Source organism: Rana temporaria, chromosome 4, assembly GCF_905171775.1.
Source record: "Rana temporaria chromosome 4, aRanTem1.1, whole genome shotgun sequence".
Taxonomy (NCBI): domain Eukaryota; kingdom Metazoa; phylum Chordata; class Amphibia; order Anura; family Ranidae; genus Rana; species Rana temporaria.
The window spans coordinates 207,221,264-207,240,943 of record NC_053492.1 but is presented as its reverse complement, the minus strand read 5'-3'; the positions used below and the strand labels follow the sequence as shown (position 1 = coordinate 207,240,943).

General features: G+C 45.1%; 1 protein-coding gene across 2 annotated transcripts in view; it reads left to right on the top strand.

The window, feature by feature from the left end:
- The first annotated feature begins 15,053 nt into the window (after positions 1-15,053).
- Positions 15,054-19,680, top strand: part of EPHB3 (EPH receptor B3) — a 54,672-nt gene continuing 50,045 nt past the window's right edge. For both annotated transcript variants that reach the window (XM_040349794.1, XM_040349795.1), the window contains exon 1: positions 15,054-15,590. In XM_040349794.1, coding sequence (XP_040205728.1) covers positions 15,515-15,590 — 76 coding nt within the window. In that variant the 5' untranslated portion in view covers positions 15,054-15,514. The remainder of the gene's footprint in view (positions 15,591-19,680) is intronic.

Sequence of the window (19,680 nt, the reverse complement as noted above, 5' to 3'; positions counted from 1 at the left end):
CGGTACTGTCACGTACCTTAAGGATGAGCCCGACGTGCAGGAAGTGGCTGCTGTTGCTCCTCTGATCCCGGACCCCTGGTAGAGTAGACAGGGGGAGCGGGAATGCAGAGTCGCACAAGCGCCAGGGATGACGCTGGTGCAGGGGCCGGATGGAGCTTCTGCGGAGTCCGAGGAAGTCTCTGAAAGGCAGGTGCCGGCTGGTAAGTAGCAGCCTGGATGCAGGAGCACTGGAACAGCAGGCAAGCCGGAAAGGAAGGTATTCTGAAAGTCTGGCCGCAGCAGGTCCCAGAAGACTGGACAGGGTCCCAGAAGACTGGACAGGCAGGAGCAGCCGGACTGGTAACAGGAGAGGCCCAGGTAACAGAGAGGTCGACTAGCCGGGTCGGCAACAGACAGTCAGCGGAGTACCAGGGGTCAGGCAGAAGGATGGTCAGAGCAAGCCGAGGTCAGGGCAGGCGGAAGACAGGAACAACGGAGACAAGCCGGGTATCAGGATCTGGATCAAGCAGGAGTAGTGGGTACAGGTACAGGTACAGGTACAGGTGGTCTCAGGAAACGCTGCAGACCGGACAGCAAGGGGCCAGGCTTCCAGGACACTTTAAGTAGGTTGTTTTGGCGCCAAATAGACGCATGCACGTGCCCGCGCGCCGTTACCGCCGATGCGCGCTCCCGTGCGCCGTTACCGCCGGTGCGCGCGTGCACGAGCGCGATGCCGTGGTTGCGCGCGCATTGCGCGTGCCGATGCGCCGCTAGCGCCCTCTGGTGGCCGAGATAATTCATGACAGGTTTGTTTAGTTCCAAATAGAAATTTGGACGATTTTCCGAATTACAATAGTACCGAATGTAAATGAATCCGAAGAAAATTTTTCAGACGAAATTCAAAAAGTTTTCGAATTCCAATGGTTTTCCAATTTCCAAAGAGAAGAAAATAGAATAGGAAATTAAGGAATAGAATAGAAAAAAATAGACTAGAAAATAATTTAACAAAAAAATAAAAGAATATAATATAATAGAGTAAAACAGAACAAAATAGAATAGAAAAGAACAGAATAGACTAGAATAAAATAGCAACAAATAGAATAGAATAACATAGAATATAACCATCTTCTGAAATTCAAATTTCAAATAGAATAAATTTGAATATATAAGAAAAGAATAGAACAGAAAAGAACAGAATTAAAATAACAATAGAACAGAATAGAAATAATATAACCATTTGCCAAAATTCACATAGAATCAATCTGAATTTGAATAGAATAGAAAAGAATAGAGTAGAATAGGAAGATGGTTATATTTATTCTATGCTGTTGTTTTTTTCTATACTATTGTGTAATTTTCTATTTTATTCTACTCTATTCCTTTCTATTCTTTTCAAATTAGATCTGATTCTATTAGAATTTTGGAAAATGGTTATATTATTTCTATTAAATTTTTTTCTTTTATTTTCTATTCTATTTTGTTCTGTTTTACTCTATTATATTATTTTATTTTCTGTTATATTCTTTTATTTTCTATTCTATTCCTTTATTTTCTATTCTATTTTATTCTCTTTGGAAATTGAAAAACGATTCAAATACAAAAACTTTTTCGAATTCGAAAACTAAATTTGAATAGATTAGAAATTCGAATAAACAAAACAAATTCCAAAAACGAATTAAACATGTAAATAACGAATCGAAATGAAAATAAACAAAACAAATTTTTTCGTTCTGCACATGTTTAATGGCTTACCTACGAGACAGAAAGAGCACTTTTACTTACTTGTTCTTTTCTCTTCCCTGGAAGACAGCACTCCCCTCTGCTCTGGCAGTGGATTGTTCCTCGTTGTTCCCACGTCCAATCTGTATTGATCAGAGGACCGAGTTGGTGGAACATGAGGGAGAAGAGGATGCATGGACCAGTATAGCAGTGCAGAGGAGCCTGTGGAAGCGCAGGATCAGGTAAGTAAAACTGTTTTACCCAGTCCCCCAGGCGTAAACAAGCAGTTAAAGAGGTTGTAAAGGTTTGTTTTTTATTTTCTAAATAGGTTCCTTTAAGCTTGTGCATTGTTGGTTCACTTACCTTTTCCCTCAATTTCCCCTTCTAAATGTTATTTTTATTTGTCTGAATTTCTCACTTCCTGTTCCTCTTCAGTAAGCTTGCCACATCATCCGACCCGTTTTGGCTGGGGGGTTAGTCAGCGTGCTCGCCCTCTCCCTTGGGACTACATCCCTGCGGGGAGACACTGAGCGTTCACAGCATCTTCCTGCAGGGATGTAATCCCAAGGGAGAGGGCGAGGGGTCGAGGAAGGTTACTAACCACATAGCCAAAAGGGCTCGGATGATGGGGGCGAGCTTACTGAGGAAGAACAGGAAGTGAGAAAAGGTAAGTGAACCAACAATGCAATAGCTTAAGAGCCGGTTCACACAGGGGCTACCTGTCAGCCGCCTGACAAGTCGCGGTCTGCTCTATTCAATGGAACCGTTCTAATAGGAGCGCCGCAAGTCGCTACGACTTAGAAAAAGGTTCCTGTACGACAGGGGTGTCAAACTGGTGGCCCTCCAGCTGTTGCAAAACTACAAGTCCCATGAGGCATTGCAAGGCTAACAGTTACAAGCATGACTCTCACAGGCAGAGGCATGATGGGACTTGTAGTTTCGGAACAGCTGGAGGGCCGCCAGTTTGACACCCCTGCTGTACGACTTTGGGGGCGACTCGGGGCGACTTGCATTGACTTCAATACAGAAGTCATTTTGCAAGTTGCCTCTTAAGTCGTCTTGAGATTGCCTTGCCGAGTCGCCCCCAAAGTCACGCCTGTGTGTGAACCGGCTCTTAACGAAACCTATTTAGAAAATAAAAAAACAAACCTTTACAACCCCTTTAAGGTGGCCATACACATGTCGAAATTTTGGACAATTACTGCTGAATAGGATGAATTTCGAGCTGTGGGTGGCCCGATCAGCACCTCTTTGCTCTACAAAAATTAAATCTTTCAACCAACTTTTGTTAAAGGATCTGGTTGGAAATGTTTCAGCTGAACAGTGCCTGCATCCAATTAGATGCAGCCATTGTCTGTGTATTCAGCAGGCATTGCAGCAGTGGCTGCTGAATACAATAGCCATCAGCAAGCATTCATCTATTATTTGGTTCGTTCAGCCTTAAGCTGGCTACGCATAATACAACTTTTATACAAATCTTGTAAATCTAAAGGAAATTTAACAAAAAAAAAAAAAAAATGGTATAATGTGTAGCCAGCTTTACAGTGAAGGCCTGGAATCTAAACTCAGAAGACTGGATAACAAAAATTGTAATACCTGTTGTTGGTAAAACAGTTCCCATCCATGCATTTTTACTGTTTGTTTTGCTATTTGCCTGAAGTTCAGCTTTAAAAAGTAAAGACCAAGGAGTTTATTTACTAAAACTGGAGAGTGCAAAATCTGGTGCAGCTCTGCATGGTAGCCAATCAGCTTCTAACTTCAACTTGTTCAATTAAAGTGATACTAAAGTCTTGTTTTTTTGTTTGTTTTTTTCTAATAAAAATAACAAACATGTTATTTTTACCTGCTCTGTGCAGTTGGTTTTGCACAGAGCAGCCCAGATCCTCCTCTTCTCAGGTACCTTTTCGGCTCTCTTGGCCCCCCCCTCCCTTTTAGTGCCCCCACAGCAAGCAACTTGCTATGGGGACACCTGAGCTGCAGCTCTGTGTATCCATTCAGACATGGAGCTGCGGTTCAGCCCCTCCCCCTCTCTCTACTCTTTGGCTAACTGACTTTGATTGACAGCAGCGGGGGCCAATTGCACCACTGCTGTGTCTCAGCCAATGAGGAGGGGAGTGCCAGATGGCTTGAGGCAGTCGTGGACAGAGAGAGGGGTCAGGTAAGTATTAGGGGGGCTGCTACACACAGAAGGCTTTTTAGCTTAATGCATTAAGTAAGAAGACCTTCTGACTTTACAACCTCTTTAAAGTGGAGGTTCACCCGAAAAGTAAATTTTTAACCTTAGATTGATGCTCATTTTGTCAAGGGGAATCAGGTAGTTTTTTTTAAAATCGAAGCCGTACTTACCATTTTAGAGATGCGTCTTCTCCGCCGCTTTCGGGTATGGGCTGCGGGACTGGGCGTTCCTACTTGATTGACAGGCTTCCGACGGTCGCATCTATCGCGTCATGATTTTCCGAAAGTAGCCAAACGTCGGTGCGCAGGCGCCGTATAGAGCCGCACCGACGTTCGGCTTCTTTCGGCTACTCGTGACGCGATAGATGCGACCGTCGGAAGCCTGTCAATCAAGTAGGAACGCCCAGTCCTACAACCCATACCCGGAAGCGGCGGAGAAGATGCATCTCTAAAATGGTAAGTGCGGCTTCGATTTAAAAAAAAATACCCGATTCCCCTTGACAAAATGAGCATCAATCTAAGGTTAAAAAAACATTTTCAGGTGAACTCCCGCTTTAAGCTTTGACCAAAAAAACATGGACGCTGATTGGTTTCTATGCAGAGCTGTACCAGATTTTGCACTCTCCAGTTTTAGTAAAACAACCCTAGAGAGACTGATTTACTATAAGAGCTATTTTAACACTGGCTTGTGTTAAAGAAAAACTGAAGTCCCTCCACCCCCATAATATTGCTAGCAGGTAGAGGTTTTTTTTGGGCTGAAGAGACTAAATTGTATGTCTCTTCTACCAAGTAAAACTTTGTACCTGGCCTGTAGAACATGCATAGTGCACTCTCAGCATCTGTATAGGGTAGAGAATAAGGACAGGGAGCTTGGTGCTTGGACAATGTCACTCCAGTGTTTTTTATTTATTTGTCTTCTGTTTTTTTTTCCTTTGTTTTGAAAAGGGGGGGGGGGGGCAGAAAAGGGGAAAGGAAATGAAAGTAAAACCCTAAGAGCCCGTTCTCACTGGGGCGGTACGACTTCGGGGGCGACTCGGCAAGGTGTCCTGAAGACGACTTCAGAGGCGACTTGCAAAATTACTTCTGTATAGAAGTCAATGCAAGTCGCCCCGATTCGCCCCAAAGACGTACAAGAACCTTTTTCTAAAGAAGAGGACAATTTACTGTAACATGCAAGTGTGCTTTACTCCTGGAACCTCACAGTGATTTAGTTCTGGTTATGAGGTCATGCCCTAATAAAATACTGAAATATATGCAGAATCTTGCTGATAGAAGGATCCTGCATAAAAAGCATGTAATGGTCTGTAAAGTGCTTCATTACATGATGAAAACAGACCGATGGACTGTTTTTATCGGACAAACCGATCGTGTGTTGGCCCTATCGGTTTGTTTTCCATTGGTGAAAAAAAATAGAACATGTTTTAAATTTTTCCTATGGATAAAAAACTGATAGAAAAAAACAATCGTCTGTGTGGAAGTCCATCAGTCAAAAATCCACGAATGCTCAGAATCAAGTCGATGCATGCTCAGAAGCATTAAACTTCATTTTTTTCAGCGCGTCGTAGTGTTTTACGTCACCGCGTTTTGGCACGGTTGGCTTTTTGACTGATGGTGTGTAGGCAAGACTGATGAAAGTCAGCTTCATCGGATATCCGATGAAAAAATCCATTGCATTAGATTTCATCAGATATCCGATCGTGTGGTACGAAGGCTTTAGAAAACAATGGGTGGTCCGAGCAGGTCAACCTGAATAACAGACAGGCAGACCCGATCGGTCCGCTGGTGTGAAAGGGGCCTAAATGAACAAGCTGAAGCTAGAAGTTGATTGGTTAACTTGCACAGCCGTCTGCTCCAAATTCCTGACACATGCGTCTCCCAGAGCACATCAGCCACCGTGCGTTCAGCAGAACTCATTAGTGTGAACCAGCCCCAAAACCCCATCCTGTAGAAATGTTTCCATACTTTCGTTCCCCTGCTCATAGCAAACAAAATGCTTCTACAGGGTGCAGCAAATCTCCCACATCACGTGGAAGGCTATTTCGGAGCACAGAGGCGATTACTTGGCTAATTCATTTCAGTGTTTTTACTAATCCAGCTGGTTTGGCAACCCTTCCCAATCTACTTTGTTTTCTGCAGACCGCCTCTCTGAAAATCAGGTTCAATGAAGGCAATTAACGGATATAAAGAGAGATGTCCATCTGACAGTTGTGTGTGGAAGGAATAGGACGGGAAGGATCGCTTGTGTTCTCGGGCAGCTGCTCTCTGCATCAAAACCTAGAAGAACAATGGCATGCACAGTCCTCGTCATACTGAACACAGTAAACTGTTAGGGTTCCTTTACACATGTGGTTAGTGGGTGGTAAAAACATGCAACTGAGACACATTTTACTAATCCCCAACCACTCCCCCTTAAGCTGCAAAGACAGCGACTAGTGGTGTACACATGATGTAGCCGAAATGCTCTTCTTTGTTGCTGCAGTAAGAATTATACATTCTGATGCCTTTGACAGGCACTACTGTCCGACAAACACAACCCAACCCATTCAAGTGAATGTGACTGCACTGCAACCGAGTGCAATCCACACAGTTGCGGTGCAATAGTGTGGCATTTAGGGGGTTAAAACAGGTAGTTAGGCTCCATTCACACTTAGTCCCCTTTCACACTTATACGACTTGTCTCACGATTTTGGACTGCAAAATCGTATGACAAGTCATTCTCCATTATTTTCAATGACTACCATTCATACTGGCACGACTTTAAGTTGTGCCTACTTCAAAGTAGTCCTTGCACTACTTTGGTCCGATTTTGATGCCACTTACACAGGCATTCATTGAAATCGCGGCCGCGAATCGCAGCAAAATCGCGGTAAAATCACGGAGGCGAAATCACGGTAAAATCGTGCGACTTTGAAGTCGTACAAGTGTGAAAGGGGGATAATGCTTTTTTTGGTGCATTTTGCAGAAATGCAAGGAAATGTTTTAACATGGTTTTCTATGGAACATGTTCACATCAATGCTTTTTTGTGCCTCTGCGTTTTTGGAAAGGGTCAGGGACTTTTTTTCCAGCAAAAAGCAGCGTTTTGCATGCAATAGAATTCACTGGACCTGCATCCAAAACGCATTTTGCCGCGATTTGCGGTTTGCGTTTTTTTTTCCAACCTGTTCATAGCTGGTTGTTAAAGGAAATGTAAAAAAAAAAATTACTGGCTAAAAAAAAAACGCAAATCGCGGTAAAAACGCACGTCAAAAAACGCAGCAAGCACCGCAAAAAGCATTGCAAAAACGCTCAAAAGCAACATGCATAGGTGTGAATCGAGCCTTATGGCCCGTACACACATTCCGAATATCGTACGACGGATCGTACAACTTTTTTCGCTTAATAGTCGCAAGTAAAATGAAATAGGTTATTAAAGTCACGAAAATTCTCGTACGACCGAAAAAAATTATCGGAAGTGATGTCATGTGTTGTAATGTATTTGTATTTTCGGATGACAACTGTACTGACTAAACGAAAATCGTACGATCTGACATCGTATGAGGATAATTTTCGTGCATGTACGATCGAATAATATCGGATGAACTGTCGTGATCGGCTCTCGAAAGTAGTGTACACACAATCTGAAAATCGTATGATTCTTCCTCGGAGGATCGTTTTCGTCCGATATTCGGATCGTGTGTACGGGCCATAAGGCTGGATTCACACCTATGCATTTTTAGTGCTTTTTGCATTTTGCTGATTTGCTCTACAGAACGTGTTCCATAGAAAAACCATGATAAGTGGCCTGTAGTGCAAATCTGCAAAATGCAAAAAGCACTAAAACTGCATAGGTGTGAATCCAGCCTAAGGAGGCGATATATCACCTCCTCACCTTCTGTCAAATGCCTCCTGATCTTATTATGGATTGCTTTTTAGAGGAGCATCAGTCAGATTAAGAACACTTTATTAATCCCAAAGGGAAATGATTAAAATACAATTATACCCAATGAAGAACAAAGCAAATAACAAAACTAAAACACAATAACAAACGTATAACATAAATAAGCACTAACAACAAAATAATTAAATTCAATAACATGAATTGAAAAAAAAAAAAAAAATTAAAACCTAAATTAAAAACTATACCATAATAAATCCTATTAAAACTCTGCTCTGAATAGATAACACCGGTTAAAAAAAAATAACAGAAAAACAAACTACCAACGACTGTGTCGTTTTTCAAAAATGTATTTTGGCGGCTCAAGCAAACCACACATAGAGCACTATGAGGCTGTGTTCACACCTATGTGAATTAAATGCGCGTTTCCCCGCATTCAATTCACATAGCAGGAGAATGTGACTGGCTCTCTATGGAGCCGGTTCACATATCTCCGGTGCGGTGTGCCGGAAAAACTTGTGCCTTTTTTGGTGCGTTTTTGGTTCGATTTCAGCCCAAAATTTGGGCTGAAATCAGACCTGAACCGGTGAACCAGCACACACCGGACCCCTGCTGTGAGCCGCATGCGGGGGACGTCGTGAACTCGGCCTGACTGTGTGTGTGGCCTTGTGTGACCTCAGAATGACATTGGCAGAGATTTACCAAAACTGGAGCACACAGAATCTGGTGCAGCTGTGCATAGTTACCAATCAGTTTCTAACTTCAGCTTGTTCAATTACGCTTTTACAATGAGCAATTTGACATGTCATTTCACATGTCAAATCGCATGCCAAATCAGCAGCTATTGCCGGCAATGGCAGAATCCGAATCGGTGCGGCGCCGCACCGATACCCAAAAGTAGTTTTTGTACTACTTTTGGCGACTTCGGGTGCGATTTGTATAGACATCTGTGCAGGAACCCGCACAGATGTCTCTGAAATTATTCCCGAAGTTGGACTGACATGCGGGAATGAAATTGCGTAAGTTCCGCTGAACTCAATCCCGCTGTCAGCGTGAACCTGGGCTTAAACCTAGAAGCTGACTGAATACTATGCACAGTTGCACCAGATTCTGTTTGCACCAGTTTTAGTAAATTTCCCCCATTGTGTCATGCATTTAAAAAATGTGTGACTCTCAATGAGAATGTAAAAGAGCTCTGTGTATAAGTCCCCCTGAACCTGAAGTGCCCTAGGCCCCCCCATGATCTAAATTTGACCCTGGCCACAGGCAAAAATGACTTCCTGTGTTGTCTCTGTGATGCATTGTGGTTGTAACAATCTATCACTAAAGGTACTCATCAGACTGACAAACGTATTGTGGAGGGGGGTGGGAGGAGTTTCCAAGACTGCACGTACTTTGGATGGAGTGCTTCTCTCTGACACTGTTGTTAATGAGTTCAACTCCAATCCAACAACATTACTAGCCTTGCAGATCAGCTCACTTAGTCTGTTGGTGTTGGCCTGGTTCACACCTATGCATTTTTAGTTCTTTTTTCATTTTGCAGATTTGCACTACAGTCCATTTACCATGGTTTCCTACGGAACAGGTTCTTTAGTGCAAATCTGCAAAATGCATTACAACTGCATAGGTGTGAACCAGACCTTAAAGCGGATCTCCACTCTAAAGTGGAGTCCCGCTGATCGGAACCCGCCCCCCCCCTCCGGTGTCACATTTGACACCTTTCAGGGGGAGGGGGGTGCAGATACCTGTCTACAGACAGGTATCTGCACCCACTTCCGGCCCTACGATACGGGCAAAAGACGGGTTTTTTCTTCGCTTCCCGTCCGTCCCCCGTTGTATGCTGGGAACACTCGGCTCCCAGCACACAGCGGGAGCCAATCGGCGGGCGCAGCGCGACTCGCGCATGCGCCGTAGGGAACCGGGCAGTGAAGCCGGAGCGCTTCACTTCCTGGTTCCCTCACCGTGGATGGAGGGGGGAGCAGCAGGGTGACGAGCGATCGGCTCGTCATCTGCTGCGATCACCGCTGGACTCCAGGACAGGTAAGTGTCCTTATATTAAAAGTCAGCAGCTGCAGTATTTGTAGCTGCTGGCTTTTAATATATTTGTTTAGTGGCACATCCGCTTTAAGCCTGCTTCCCAAGCATGTCACCGCATACAGGAGAGCACTGGTCACCACAGACTCATAAAACATCTTCGCATGTTAACCACTTAAGCCCCGGAACCTTTTGCTGGCCATAGACCAGGCCACTTTTTGCGATTCGGCACTGCGTCGCTTTAACTGACATTTGCGCGGTCGTGCGACGTGGCTCCCAAACAAAATTTATGTCCTTTTTTTCCCACAAATAGAGCTTTCTTTTGGTGGTATTTGATCACCTCTGCGGTTTTTATTTTTTACGCTATAAACAAAAATAAAGTGACAATTTTGAAAAAAAAACAATATTTTTTACTTTTTGCTGTAATAAATATCACCAAAAAATATATAAAAATATTTTTTTTCCCTCAGTTTAGGCCGATATGTATTCTTCTACATATAATAGGGAATAGAATTATGCCATTTTTATTATTATAATTTTTTTGTACTAGTAATGGCGGCGATCTGCGATTTTTATCATGACTGCGACTTTATGGCAGACACATCGGACACTTTTGACACATTTTTGGGACCATTGTCATTTTTACAGCGATCAGTGCTATAAAAAATGCTTTGATTACTGTGAAAATTACACTGGCCGAGAAAGGGGTTAACCACTAGGTGGCGCTGAAGGGGTTAAGTGTGCCCTAGGGAGTGCTTCTAACTATAGGGGGGATGGGCTGTGTGTGACACGATAGTGATCACTGCTTCCGATTACAGGAAGCTGTGATCACTGTCCTGTCACTAGGAAGACTGGGGAGATGCTTGTTTACATCAGCATTTCCCCCTTCTTCCTCACCGTGACATTAACACTGGCATGCCCGCGGACATCGAGTCCGCGGGACCCGCAGTCAGAGTCACAGAGCTTGCGGCGGGGTGACTTAAAGGGGACGTATATACACGTCCTTTTGCCTGCCCGTGCCATGCTGCAGATGTATATCTGCGTGCGGCGGGCGAAAAGCGGTTAAAAGACCTCCAAAATAGAGGGGGCTCTGGCCCTTCCTACAGAACACTCCAGTGTTCTTACTCTAGTTCAGTTTATTATCTATGTGTATCTCCATAAACTAAGTTTATTATCTATATGCACCCCCAGATACTACATCCACACCCACTCCCCAGACGGAGACAGGGGTCACTGGTGCCTTGCTCCTTCTGAAATCCACAACTAGCTCCTTAGCCTTAAGCCTAGCACACACAGGCCGGGAGACGTTGGCCGATTCAATAGAAACCGGCTGACATTCGGCCCGTGTGTATGGCAGCTGTCTGACAGAAGCCGGTTGTGGGGGCGGCTTCTGTCAAAGGTTCAAAAGCCCGAAAAAAGGTCTGCCGACTGACTCCTGATCAGCGCTTTCAGCCAATCACTGAGAACGCTGACCAGAGTGTTCTGGCGGAGGGGCCATACCCCTGTCAAAACACAAAAGCACAACAGGGGAGAATCATGTACTAACATTGGGTTGTTAGTACAGCAGTTCCGACCTGAGTTGTCAGTTTGTTTTTTTCGTACAACTCCAAAAAACGAGTAGTGTGTAAAAGGCTTTATTTACGTTTAGATGCGGACGATTATCCTCACACCATGTGACAAAGTTCTCCACCACAGTCCTATACTCAGTCTCTTCCCCATCCCTGATACATCCCAGTGTCATCAGAAAACGTCTGAAGATGGCAAGAATCCACACAACCAAAGAAGAGGTTGACTGCACTCCAAAAGTCAAAGAAATCCAAACTTTATTTAATAAAATCCATAATACAACAACATCGCAGTTCCCCAATGCAAGATGACTAGAGCGTAATCATTCATAACCATGTAGCAGAATCTCTAAGGCAGCATTCACACCTGAGCGTCGGTTGTTTTTTCCGGCGTTTTTTTACTGCGTTTTGTAAAAACGCGTATTCATGCTTATTTGCGCGTTTGCATACAGCGTTGTCTGACGTTTTTGTACTTTTTTGTACTAGGAAAAATTATCATCTTTTCATCACTTGTTGCTATGTTGGTAGATTTTTTTAATCTTCTGCCTGGGTGAAAAGTTCTATTGATTAAAGCGACGAAACGCCCGTAGCAAACGCTCGTTGTCGCGCAAGTCGCTTGAATCGAGCGTTTCCATTACTTTCTATGGGATATAGAAACGCTCAAAAACGCCCAAACCGCCTGATTCGTGCGATGTGAACCATCTCCATAGGGAATAATGTATTTTTTCCCCTCTAGCGTTTTTGAGCGTCGTGCTTCAGGCAACAAAACGCTCAGGTGTGAATGCAGCCTTAGTGTGGACAGCATTCCTTCTACCTCCGACCACGACAGGTTCTACAGCCGGCAGAGCATCATTTGTGCTTACACTGCAAGCCACAGTCCCAACCCTGCAATGCCCTCTTACTTCTGGTGTGGCCCTCACACAGCCTGGCAGCCAGATGCCCCTGGGATAGGCCCAATCTCCTGACCTAGCAGCCCGGGGCAGACGACACATGTCCTCCCAGAAGGCAGTCCGGGTGGCACAGAACATAGATCACCTGACTCCACTTGAATATATAGGTTCTCCCAGCAGGATTCAACAAAACCCCTGCCCATTGGCTGAGATATCACATATACCCATAACTTGACCTTGAAATGTCTGTCTCACATCTAATGCCACCAAGTGCCGGCCACCTAGTGGCAGAAGAGAGAAGTACAGCAAGGCCAAACTTAGGGAGAAATCAATGGATCAACAACTATCTACAGTAGTATTCTCCTGACAAGGAATTTGGTGAGGAGCTCCCTGACTAAACCCCAGGGCGCTACAGCCATTAAAGTTTGGATTTCTCTAAATTCTGGAGTGTCGGCTAACCCAGTGGAAGCTGGGGGTTTATTTTGTTGGGGGCATGGGGGGCAAACAGCAGTATACATTCTCCACCATAGTTGCAGTGTGGCGGTGCAGCATTTACAGATTTAAAGCAGACGGTGAGAAGGTAATCTCCTCACTGGCAGTGGCAGTCAAATGCATCTAAAGCCTCATACGCAGGATCGGACTTCCATCGGACAAATCCGTGGCATCTAAAGCCTCGTACGCACAATCGGACTTCCATCGGACAAATCCGTGGCATCTAAAGCCTCATACGCAGGATCGGACTTCCATCGGACAAATCCGTGGCATCTAAAGCCTCATACGCAGGATCGGACTTCCATCGGACAAATCCGTGGCATCTAAAACCTCATACGCACGATCGGACTTCCATCGGACAAAGCCGTGGCATCTAAAGCCTCATACGCACGATCGGACTTCCATCGGACAAATCCGTGGCATCTAAAACCTCATACGCACGATCGGACTTCCATCGGACAAATCCGTGGCATCTAAAGCCTCATACGCACGATCGGACAAATCCGTGGCATCTAAAGCCTCATACGCAGGATCGGACTTCCATCGGACAAATCCGTGGCATCTAAAGCCTCATACGCACGATCGGACTTCCATCGGACAAATCCGTGGCATCTAAAGCCTCATACGCACGATCGGACTTCCATCGGACAAATCCGTGGCATCTAAAACCTCATACGCACGATCGGACTTCCATCGGACAAATCCGTGGCATCTAAAGCCTCATACGCACGATCGGACAAATCCGTGGCATCTAAAGCCTCATACGCAGGATCGGACTTCCATCGGACAAATCCGTGGCATCTAAAGCCTCATACGCACGATCGGACTTCCATCGGACAAATCCGTGGCATCTAAAGCCTCATACGCACGATCGGACTTCCATCGGACAAATCCGTGGCATCTAAAACCTCATACGCACGATCGGACTTCCATCGGACAAATCCGTGGCATCTAAAGCCTCATACGCACGATCGGACAAATCCGTGGCATCTAAAGCCTCATACGCACGATCGGACTTCCATCGGACAAATCCGTAGAATTTTGTGCGAAGCATGTTGGCTGTGACTTTTTCAGCCAACATACACAAAACTATGTGTTTTTTCTGCTCTTAAGCGCCACCCTTTGGGCAACTTCTGCTAATGTTGTCTTATGGTTAGCATTGGTTTGTAGCATGCGTGTGTGTACGAGGCTTAATAGTGTGTATGGAGGTCTAATGGCTTGTACACACGATCGGATTTTCCGACAAAAAATGTGTGCTGACAGGGTTTTGTTGGAAAATCTGACTGTATGCTCTATCGGACAATTTTTGTCGGGTTTACCGACAATAAATGTTTTCAAATTTTCCCGACAACAAATGTGTGCTGTCGGATTATCCAATCGTGTGTACACAATTCAGTCGGGAAAAAAATCCAAAGTACAAACACGCATGCTCAGAAGCAATGCTAACCATAGCACCGGCTTGTGTAAAAGGGACATCTACACAGATAATCAGTGCAGCCTCATCTGTGCAGGCTCATCAGTGCCCATTAGTGCAGCCTCATTAGTGCCCATCAGTGCAGACCCATCAGAGCACCTCAGTGCAGCCCCATTAGTGCCCATCAGTGGAGTGCCCATCAGTGAAGGAGGAAAATTACCTGTTTCTAAAATGTTATAACAAACGCTGAAAAACATTTTTTTCCCCAAAATTGCCTATTTTAGTTAATTTAACAAAAAAATAAAAAGCCCAGTGGTGATTAAATACCACTAAAGGAAAGCTCTATTAGTGTGAAAAAAATGATAAAAAGTTGATGTGGGTACAGTGTTGCATGATGGGTGCACGTTGGGGGCTTGTGTGAACTCTCCCCCCCCCCCCCCCCCCATTCTGAAATCAAAGTGTCCTCTGTATTGAGAGGAGATGGTAGTGCCTCATACACTGAAGCAATGCATGTCACCAGCACAGAGGGCGGAGTCCCGGCTACCAGGAACTTTGTGGCACAAGTCGTAGTCAGAGGAAATGAAATGAGAACGATGATAGATCTCCTTTAATGATCCTCGCACACTTTTCATGATTCCTTTCCTATTTCCTGCACTCCCTCTTTTATTCCTTCCTCTGTGCTTTTCATTGGCTGCAGTGTCGCCTCTCAGCCGCCAGAGGCCGCTCGCCGCAACTGATACCCTGCCGTGATTGACATCCCATCCACCGTATTGCCATGGCAACGGAAAAAGCAGCCAATAAAAATACGAGGGCGGGGCCCCGGCGCATCTCAGCCCGCCCAACTCAATTCATCTTTTCTCTGAGGCACGCCCGCGCCGCTCAGTTCCCCACGTGTCCCGCGCCTATGTGGGTGAAGCCTCCGCTGATAGCCGACTAGCAATAGGAGAGGGGGACTGCTGACAGGGCATGTAGGCGGAGCCCGCCCCGTGATTGACGCGCCCCCTCCCCCAGACTGAGCTGTGGCTGCAGTGCGGGATTCGCCAGTGTGAGGTCGGGAGTTACCCGAGTACACCCGCGGGGGGGTCCACGAGACTGTAAACACCCGCGGGGGGCCGAAGTGGCACGAGTGTACCCCGGGGAACCTATAGTCTGCCGGATACACCCGCCGGGGGGGAGGACAAAGAGAGCCGTGCACACCCGCGGGCTACAGCCGGGAGGACACATCGGGGAGGACTTGTCTGGGAGCACATCGGATCTACACAGCGACCACTAGGGAACACCTACCGGAGTGTGCCGGCATCTACACCCGATCCAGAGAGGTGGACCGCGCTCCCCTTGGATGAGAGGGTGATCTGAGGTTATAGCGGAGTGATGTTTGCGGGACACCCAGACATGATCGGCCTCAGCATGGTGATGTGGCTGCTGGCGGGGGTTACAGGACTGGAAGGTGAGAGACATACGGGGGCTCCTTGTGTATCGTCTATGTGTGTCCGGGCTCCGTACTACGTGATCTGCCTCCATAATATCACCGGGACTTCTACACCAACCGACGCCTTCTCTGCCTCATTCTACACCGACAATTCCATGGGATCTCCCCCTTTCTGTATCAATCCCACTCCTTCTGTAGTGATCCCCCCCTTCCTTTGTGATCCCCCTCTTCTGTAATGATTCCCCCTCTTCCATAGCAATTTCCACCCCCCCTCTTCTGTACTAATCCCCCACCTTCCGTAGGGATCTTCTGTAATGACCCCCCCCCCTTCTGTACGAATCCCCCCACCTTTCGTAGTGATCCCCCCTCTTCTGTAATGATCCCCCTCTTCTGTAGCGGTCCCCCTCTTCCGTAGCGGTCCCCCTCTTCTGTAATGATCCCCCTCTTCCGTAGCGATTCCCCCACCTTCCGTAGCGATCTTCTGTAATGACCCCCCCCCCCCCTTTGTATCATTTCCCCCTTCTTCTGTACGAATCCCCCACCTTTTGTAGTGATCCCCCTCTTCTTTAATGACCCCACCTTTTGTAGTGATCCCCCTCTTCTGTAATGACCCCACCTTTCGTAGCGATCCCCCCTCTTCTGTAATGATCCCCCTCTTCTGTACTAATCCCCCACCTTCTGTAGCGATCCCTGCTTCCATTGTGATCCCCCCTCTTCTGTAAAGACCCCCCTTCCATATCAATTCCACACCTTCCATTGCAATCCCCTTGTTGTGATCCCCCTCTTCTGTAGTGATCCCCTTCTGTAGCGATTCCCCCTCTTCTGTACTAATCTCCCACCTTCTGTAGCGATCCCCACTTCCACTCTTCTGTAATGATTGCCCTCTTCCATATCAACCCCCCACCTTCCGTAGTGAACCCCCTCTTCTGTTATGCCCCCCCCTTCCACATCAATCACACACCTTCCGTTGCAATCCCCATGTTGTGATCTCCCTCTTCTGTAATGACCCCCCCCCCATAGCAATCCCCTCTTTCATTGTGATCCCCCACCTTCTGTAGCAATCTTTTTCGTTGTGACCCCCCCCCCATTGTGATTCCCCCCTCTACTGTAGTGATCCCCCATCTTTCATTGTGATCCCCCTTTATGTAGAGATCCCCCTACTTATGTATGTAGTCTATAAAGCCACCACATTCCATAAAGTCACCCCTATTCCATAGAGCATGGGTCTTCAAACTATGGCCCTCCAGTTGTTCAGGAACTACAATTCCCATCATGCCAAGTCATGTCTGTGAATGTCAGAGTTTTACAATGCCTCATGGGATGTGTAGTTCCGCAACAGCTGGAGGGCCGTAGTTTGAGGATCCCTGACATAGAGCCTTCCCATTTCAGTCCATAGACCCATCACCCACTTCTATAGAGCCATCATTGGCGTCTATTAAGCCTTACCAGCATTCCAGAGAGTCCCCACCATTCTGGACATTCTTCCCCAATTTATTTCCTTCACACCATTCCATAGTCGCTGTCTGTAACCTTCTATAGAGTGTTTCCCTACTATGGCCAGCCCCCCTATAGAGTTGCCCCATTCAATAGAGTGATGTGACCACCATTATAGACTTGCCCCTATTCCATGGTCACCTCATTCTATAGTTTCTAATGGCACCTGTGGCTGCTGCCTAGACAGTGTCTACTTTCTATGATTATGGGTACACTGGGTGGGTGATGAAGTGGCGTTGTCACCTCGAATTTTCACTGGAGGTGGTCTCTGCTCTATGTGGCCACAAATGATTTCTGTGGGTTCTAGCCCGTTTATAATTAGGGGACCTAGGCCCCACTGGACTTCACAGGAGCTATTCAACTTCTCGCCATTTTTCCTTTTATTTTTCCTTTATGCAGAACTGCTCCACTCCCTTGTTTTACGGGGCCGGTCTCCTATTACCTAGCCATTGTCAACCACAAAAATGTAGTCTGGGCAGATCAGCCTCGTAGCGTAATTACAAGTCTCTGTACTATGACATGCTGGGATTTGTAGTTCCATCAACAGCTGAAGCAACAGGTGATCAAAAGCTGCCTTTTTTCTTTTAATTTGCACTTTGCTTGCAGGTATGAGTTATTTTCCCCTGAAGTATGTCAGTGATGTAGTGAGTGATGGATGGGGGACCCAGCAGAGGAAAGGGCTCTTCACCTTTGATCCTGTTTGTGAGCGATGTTCGCAGTCCGCAGCTGCTCCTAAAATAACAGGGCTGTGTTAATGCAGTGTAGTATCTGTAGATCTATGCTAGCTATTTGTGCCTTTGTTCATGTGTAACAAGAGCATACTGTGCATCCAGCTAAAGCTCTACCCCAATTTCTCTACTATTTTCCCCACTTTATCAACCCTTTCTGCATTTATTTATTTTCTTCTATTTTTAAAATACAGATCTTGTTTTCACAACAGAGGACTTCCCTATGTGTGCCACTTTTAATAAATACTTTCCATAATTGTTGCATTAGTACCTTCTTCCCTATGTGATCCTGCTGCTGATCTTGGGAAGTGAAAAGGTTGGGTCTGCTTAAGTATGGGTTAACCTATGTGTTTGGTTAGTGCTAATGGCCCAGACACGCTGTCTCTGTGCTTGACGTTTTTCTTTGTAAGATTCCTATCTATTAGAAATGGGGCATACTTGGGGGGAAACAAAATACTTTTTCAATCTATTACACTTGCCAGTAATTTTGACTCTCGAATGTGTTTGAACAACACGCATACGTGAGTGTTTTCTAACAGCTTTTGAGCAGTGCCTGGGACACATTGAAGAGCCCTTGTTTAGGTGATTGATAGGCGTTTTCTTATAAATGACAGGACTGTAGTATAGTAAAGTTTGATTTTTCCTTTACCTTTTTATGCCTTCCTAATTGCTTTCCTGCCAAAAGCCTCCCTATCTCCCATCTTTTCTTGCCTTTATCCTTCTTGAATACATGATAAGGACAGGGTGTGGTGACATTTTAAGAAAACAGTTGGTGACTGTTTTCCAGTTTGCACACCTCCACGTTCTAATCTTTTAAAAATCCGATTTCCAAGGTGAATTAGGCAAACGTTTGCATAGGATGTTAGATTGTGTCATCTGATTCAGCACTTGGGAAAATAAACTCTTCGCATTTCATTAATTACGCCTATTCTTTCAGGTTTATCTAGTGCAAACCGTGTGTGTGTACTAATTAGTGATTTGTGAATATTCATGATTTTTTTTTCCCTTTCCTGTTGCATATGAATAATTTATAATCAAGGCAGTGTGAATGAAGATTTTTTTTTTAAATGTTGGTATATAATTTGTGTAGTTCTATTTTCTTTTCATCTAGCTTGTCTTGTATGGTCGCACATTGTCCCCGTTCCTGAAAATTTCCACTGTGATTTTCTCAGGTAACCTCACTTTTCCTCCTGGATGGCTGGGAGTGGTTCTTATCTATCGCTCTCTTTTTTTCCCGTAATCTTGCAAATCTCTTTGCCTTAGCTAGTTCAGATGAGTCAGTTGGAATTGTATTACCTTAAACACTAAAAATGAGGCAGCTTTTTAAAGCAATTTATGTATGTAGGATTTTACTATTTTTAACTTTGTGCAAGCATGAGCACATTTTTAATTATGGTGTATCAACTATTTTTATTTTCTACAATTCAGTTTGAAGATGATAGACTTTACTGTAAAGTGTTTTGCCGAGTATTCTGCTTTTTTTTTCCTTCTGTACTTGAGCTAGTTTTTATGTTGAAAATTCAGAGTCGGAGCTGGTTTTCTAATCTTACCATAAATGAGAAGTAGACCCTGCCTGCAGTCTGCTGGTTTATTTAGTAAAGTAGAATAATGATGATGTGCAAAGTCCTGGAACTTTTAGCAAACAATCACATTTTACTTTACTGCAGGCAAGTTTAACCCTGACTGGGTGCTATGTTAATGTAATTTACTTGTCACTTATTCAATAACTGGTGCTATAGGAAGCTGTTCTGTAATCCATATCAATAATACACACATAATAAATATTGGGGTTAGATTACTAAGAGTCAAGCAAGTTCACTTTTTTTTTTTTTTTAAGTCAACCCCATTGGCTTTGGATTGGAATGCTAGGCATTGAATGTCAGGTG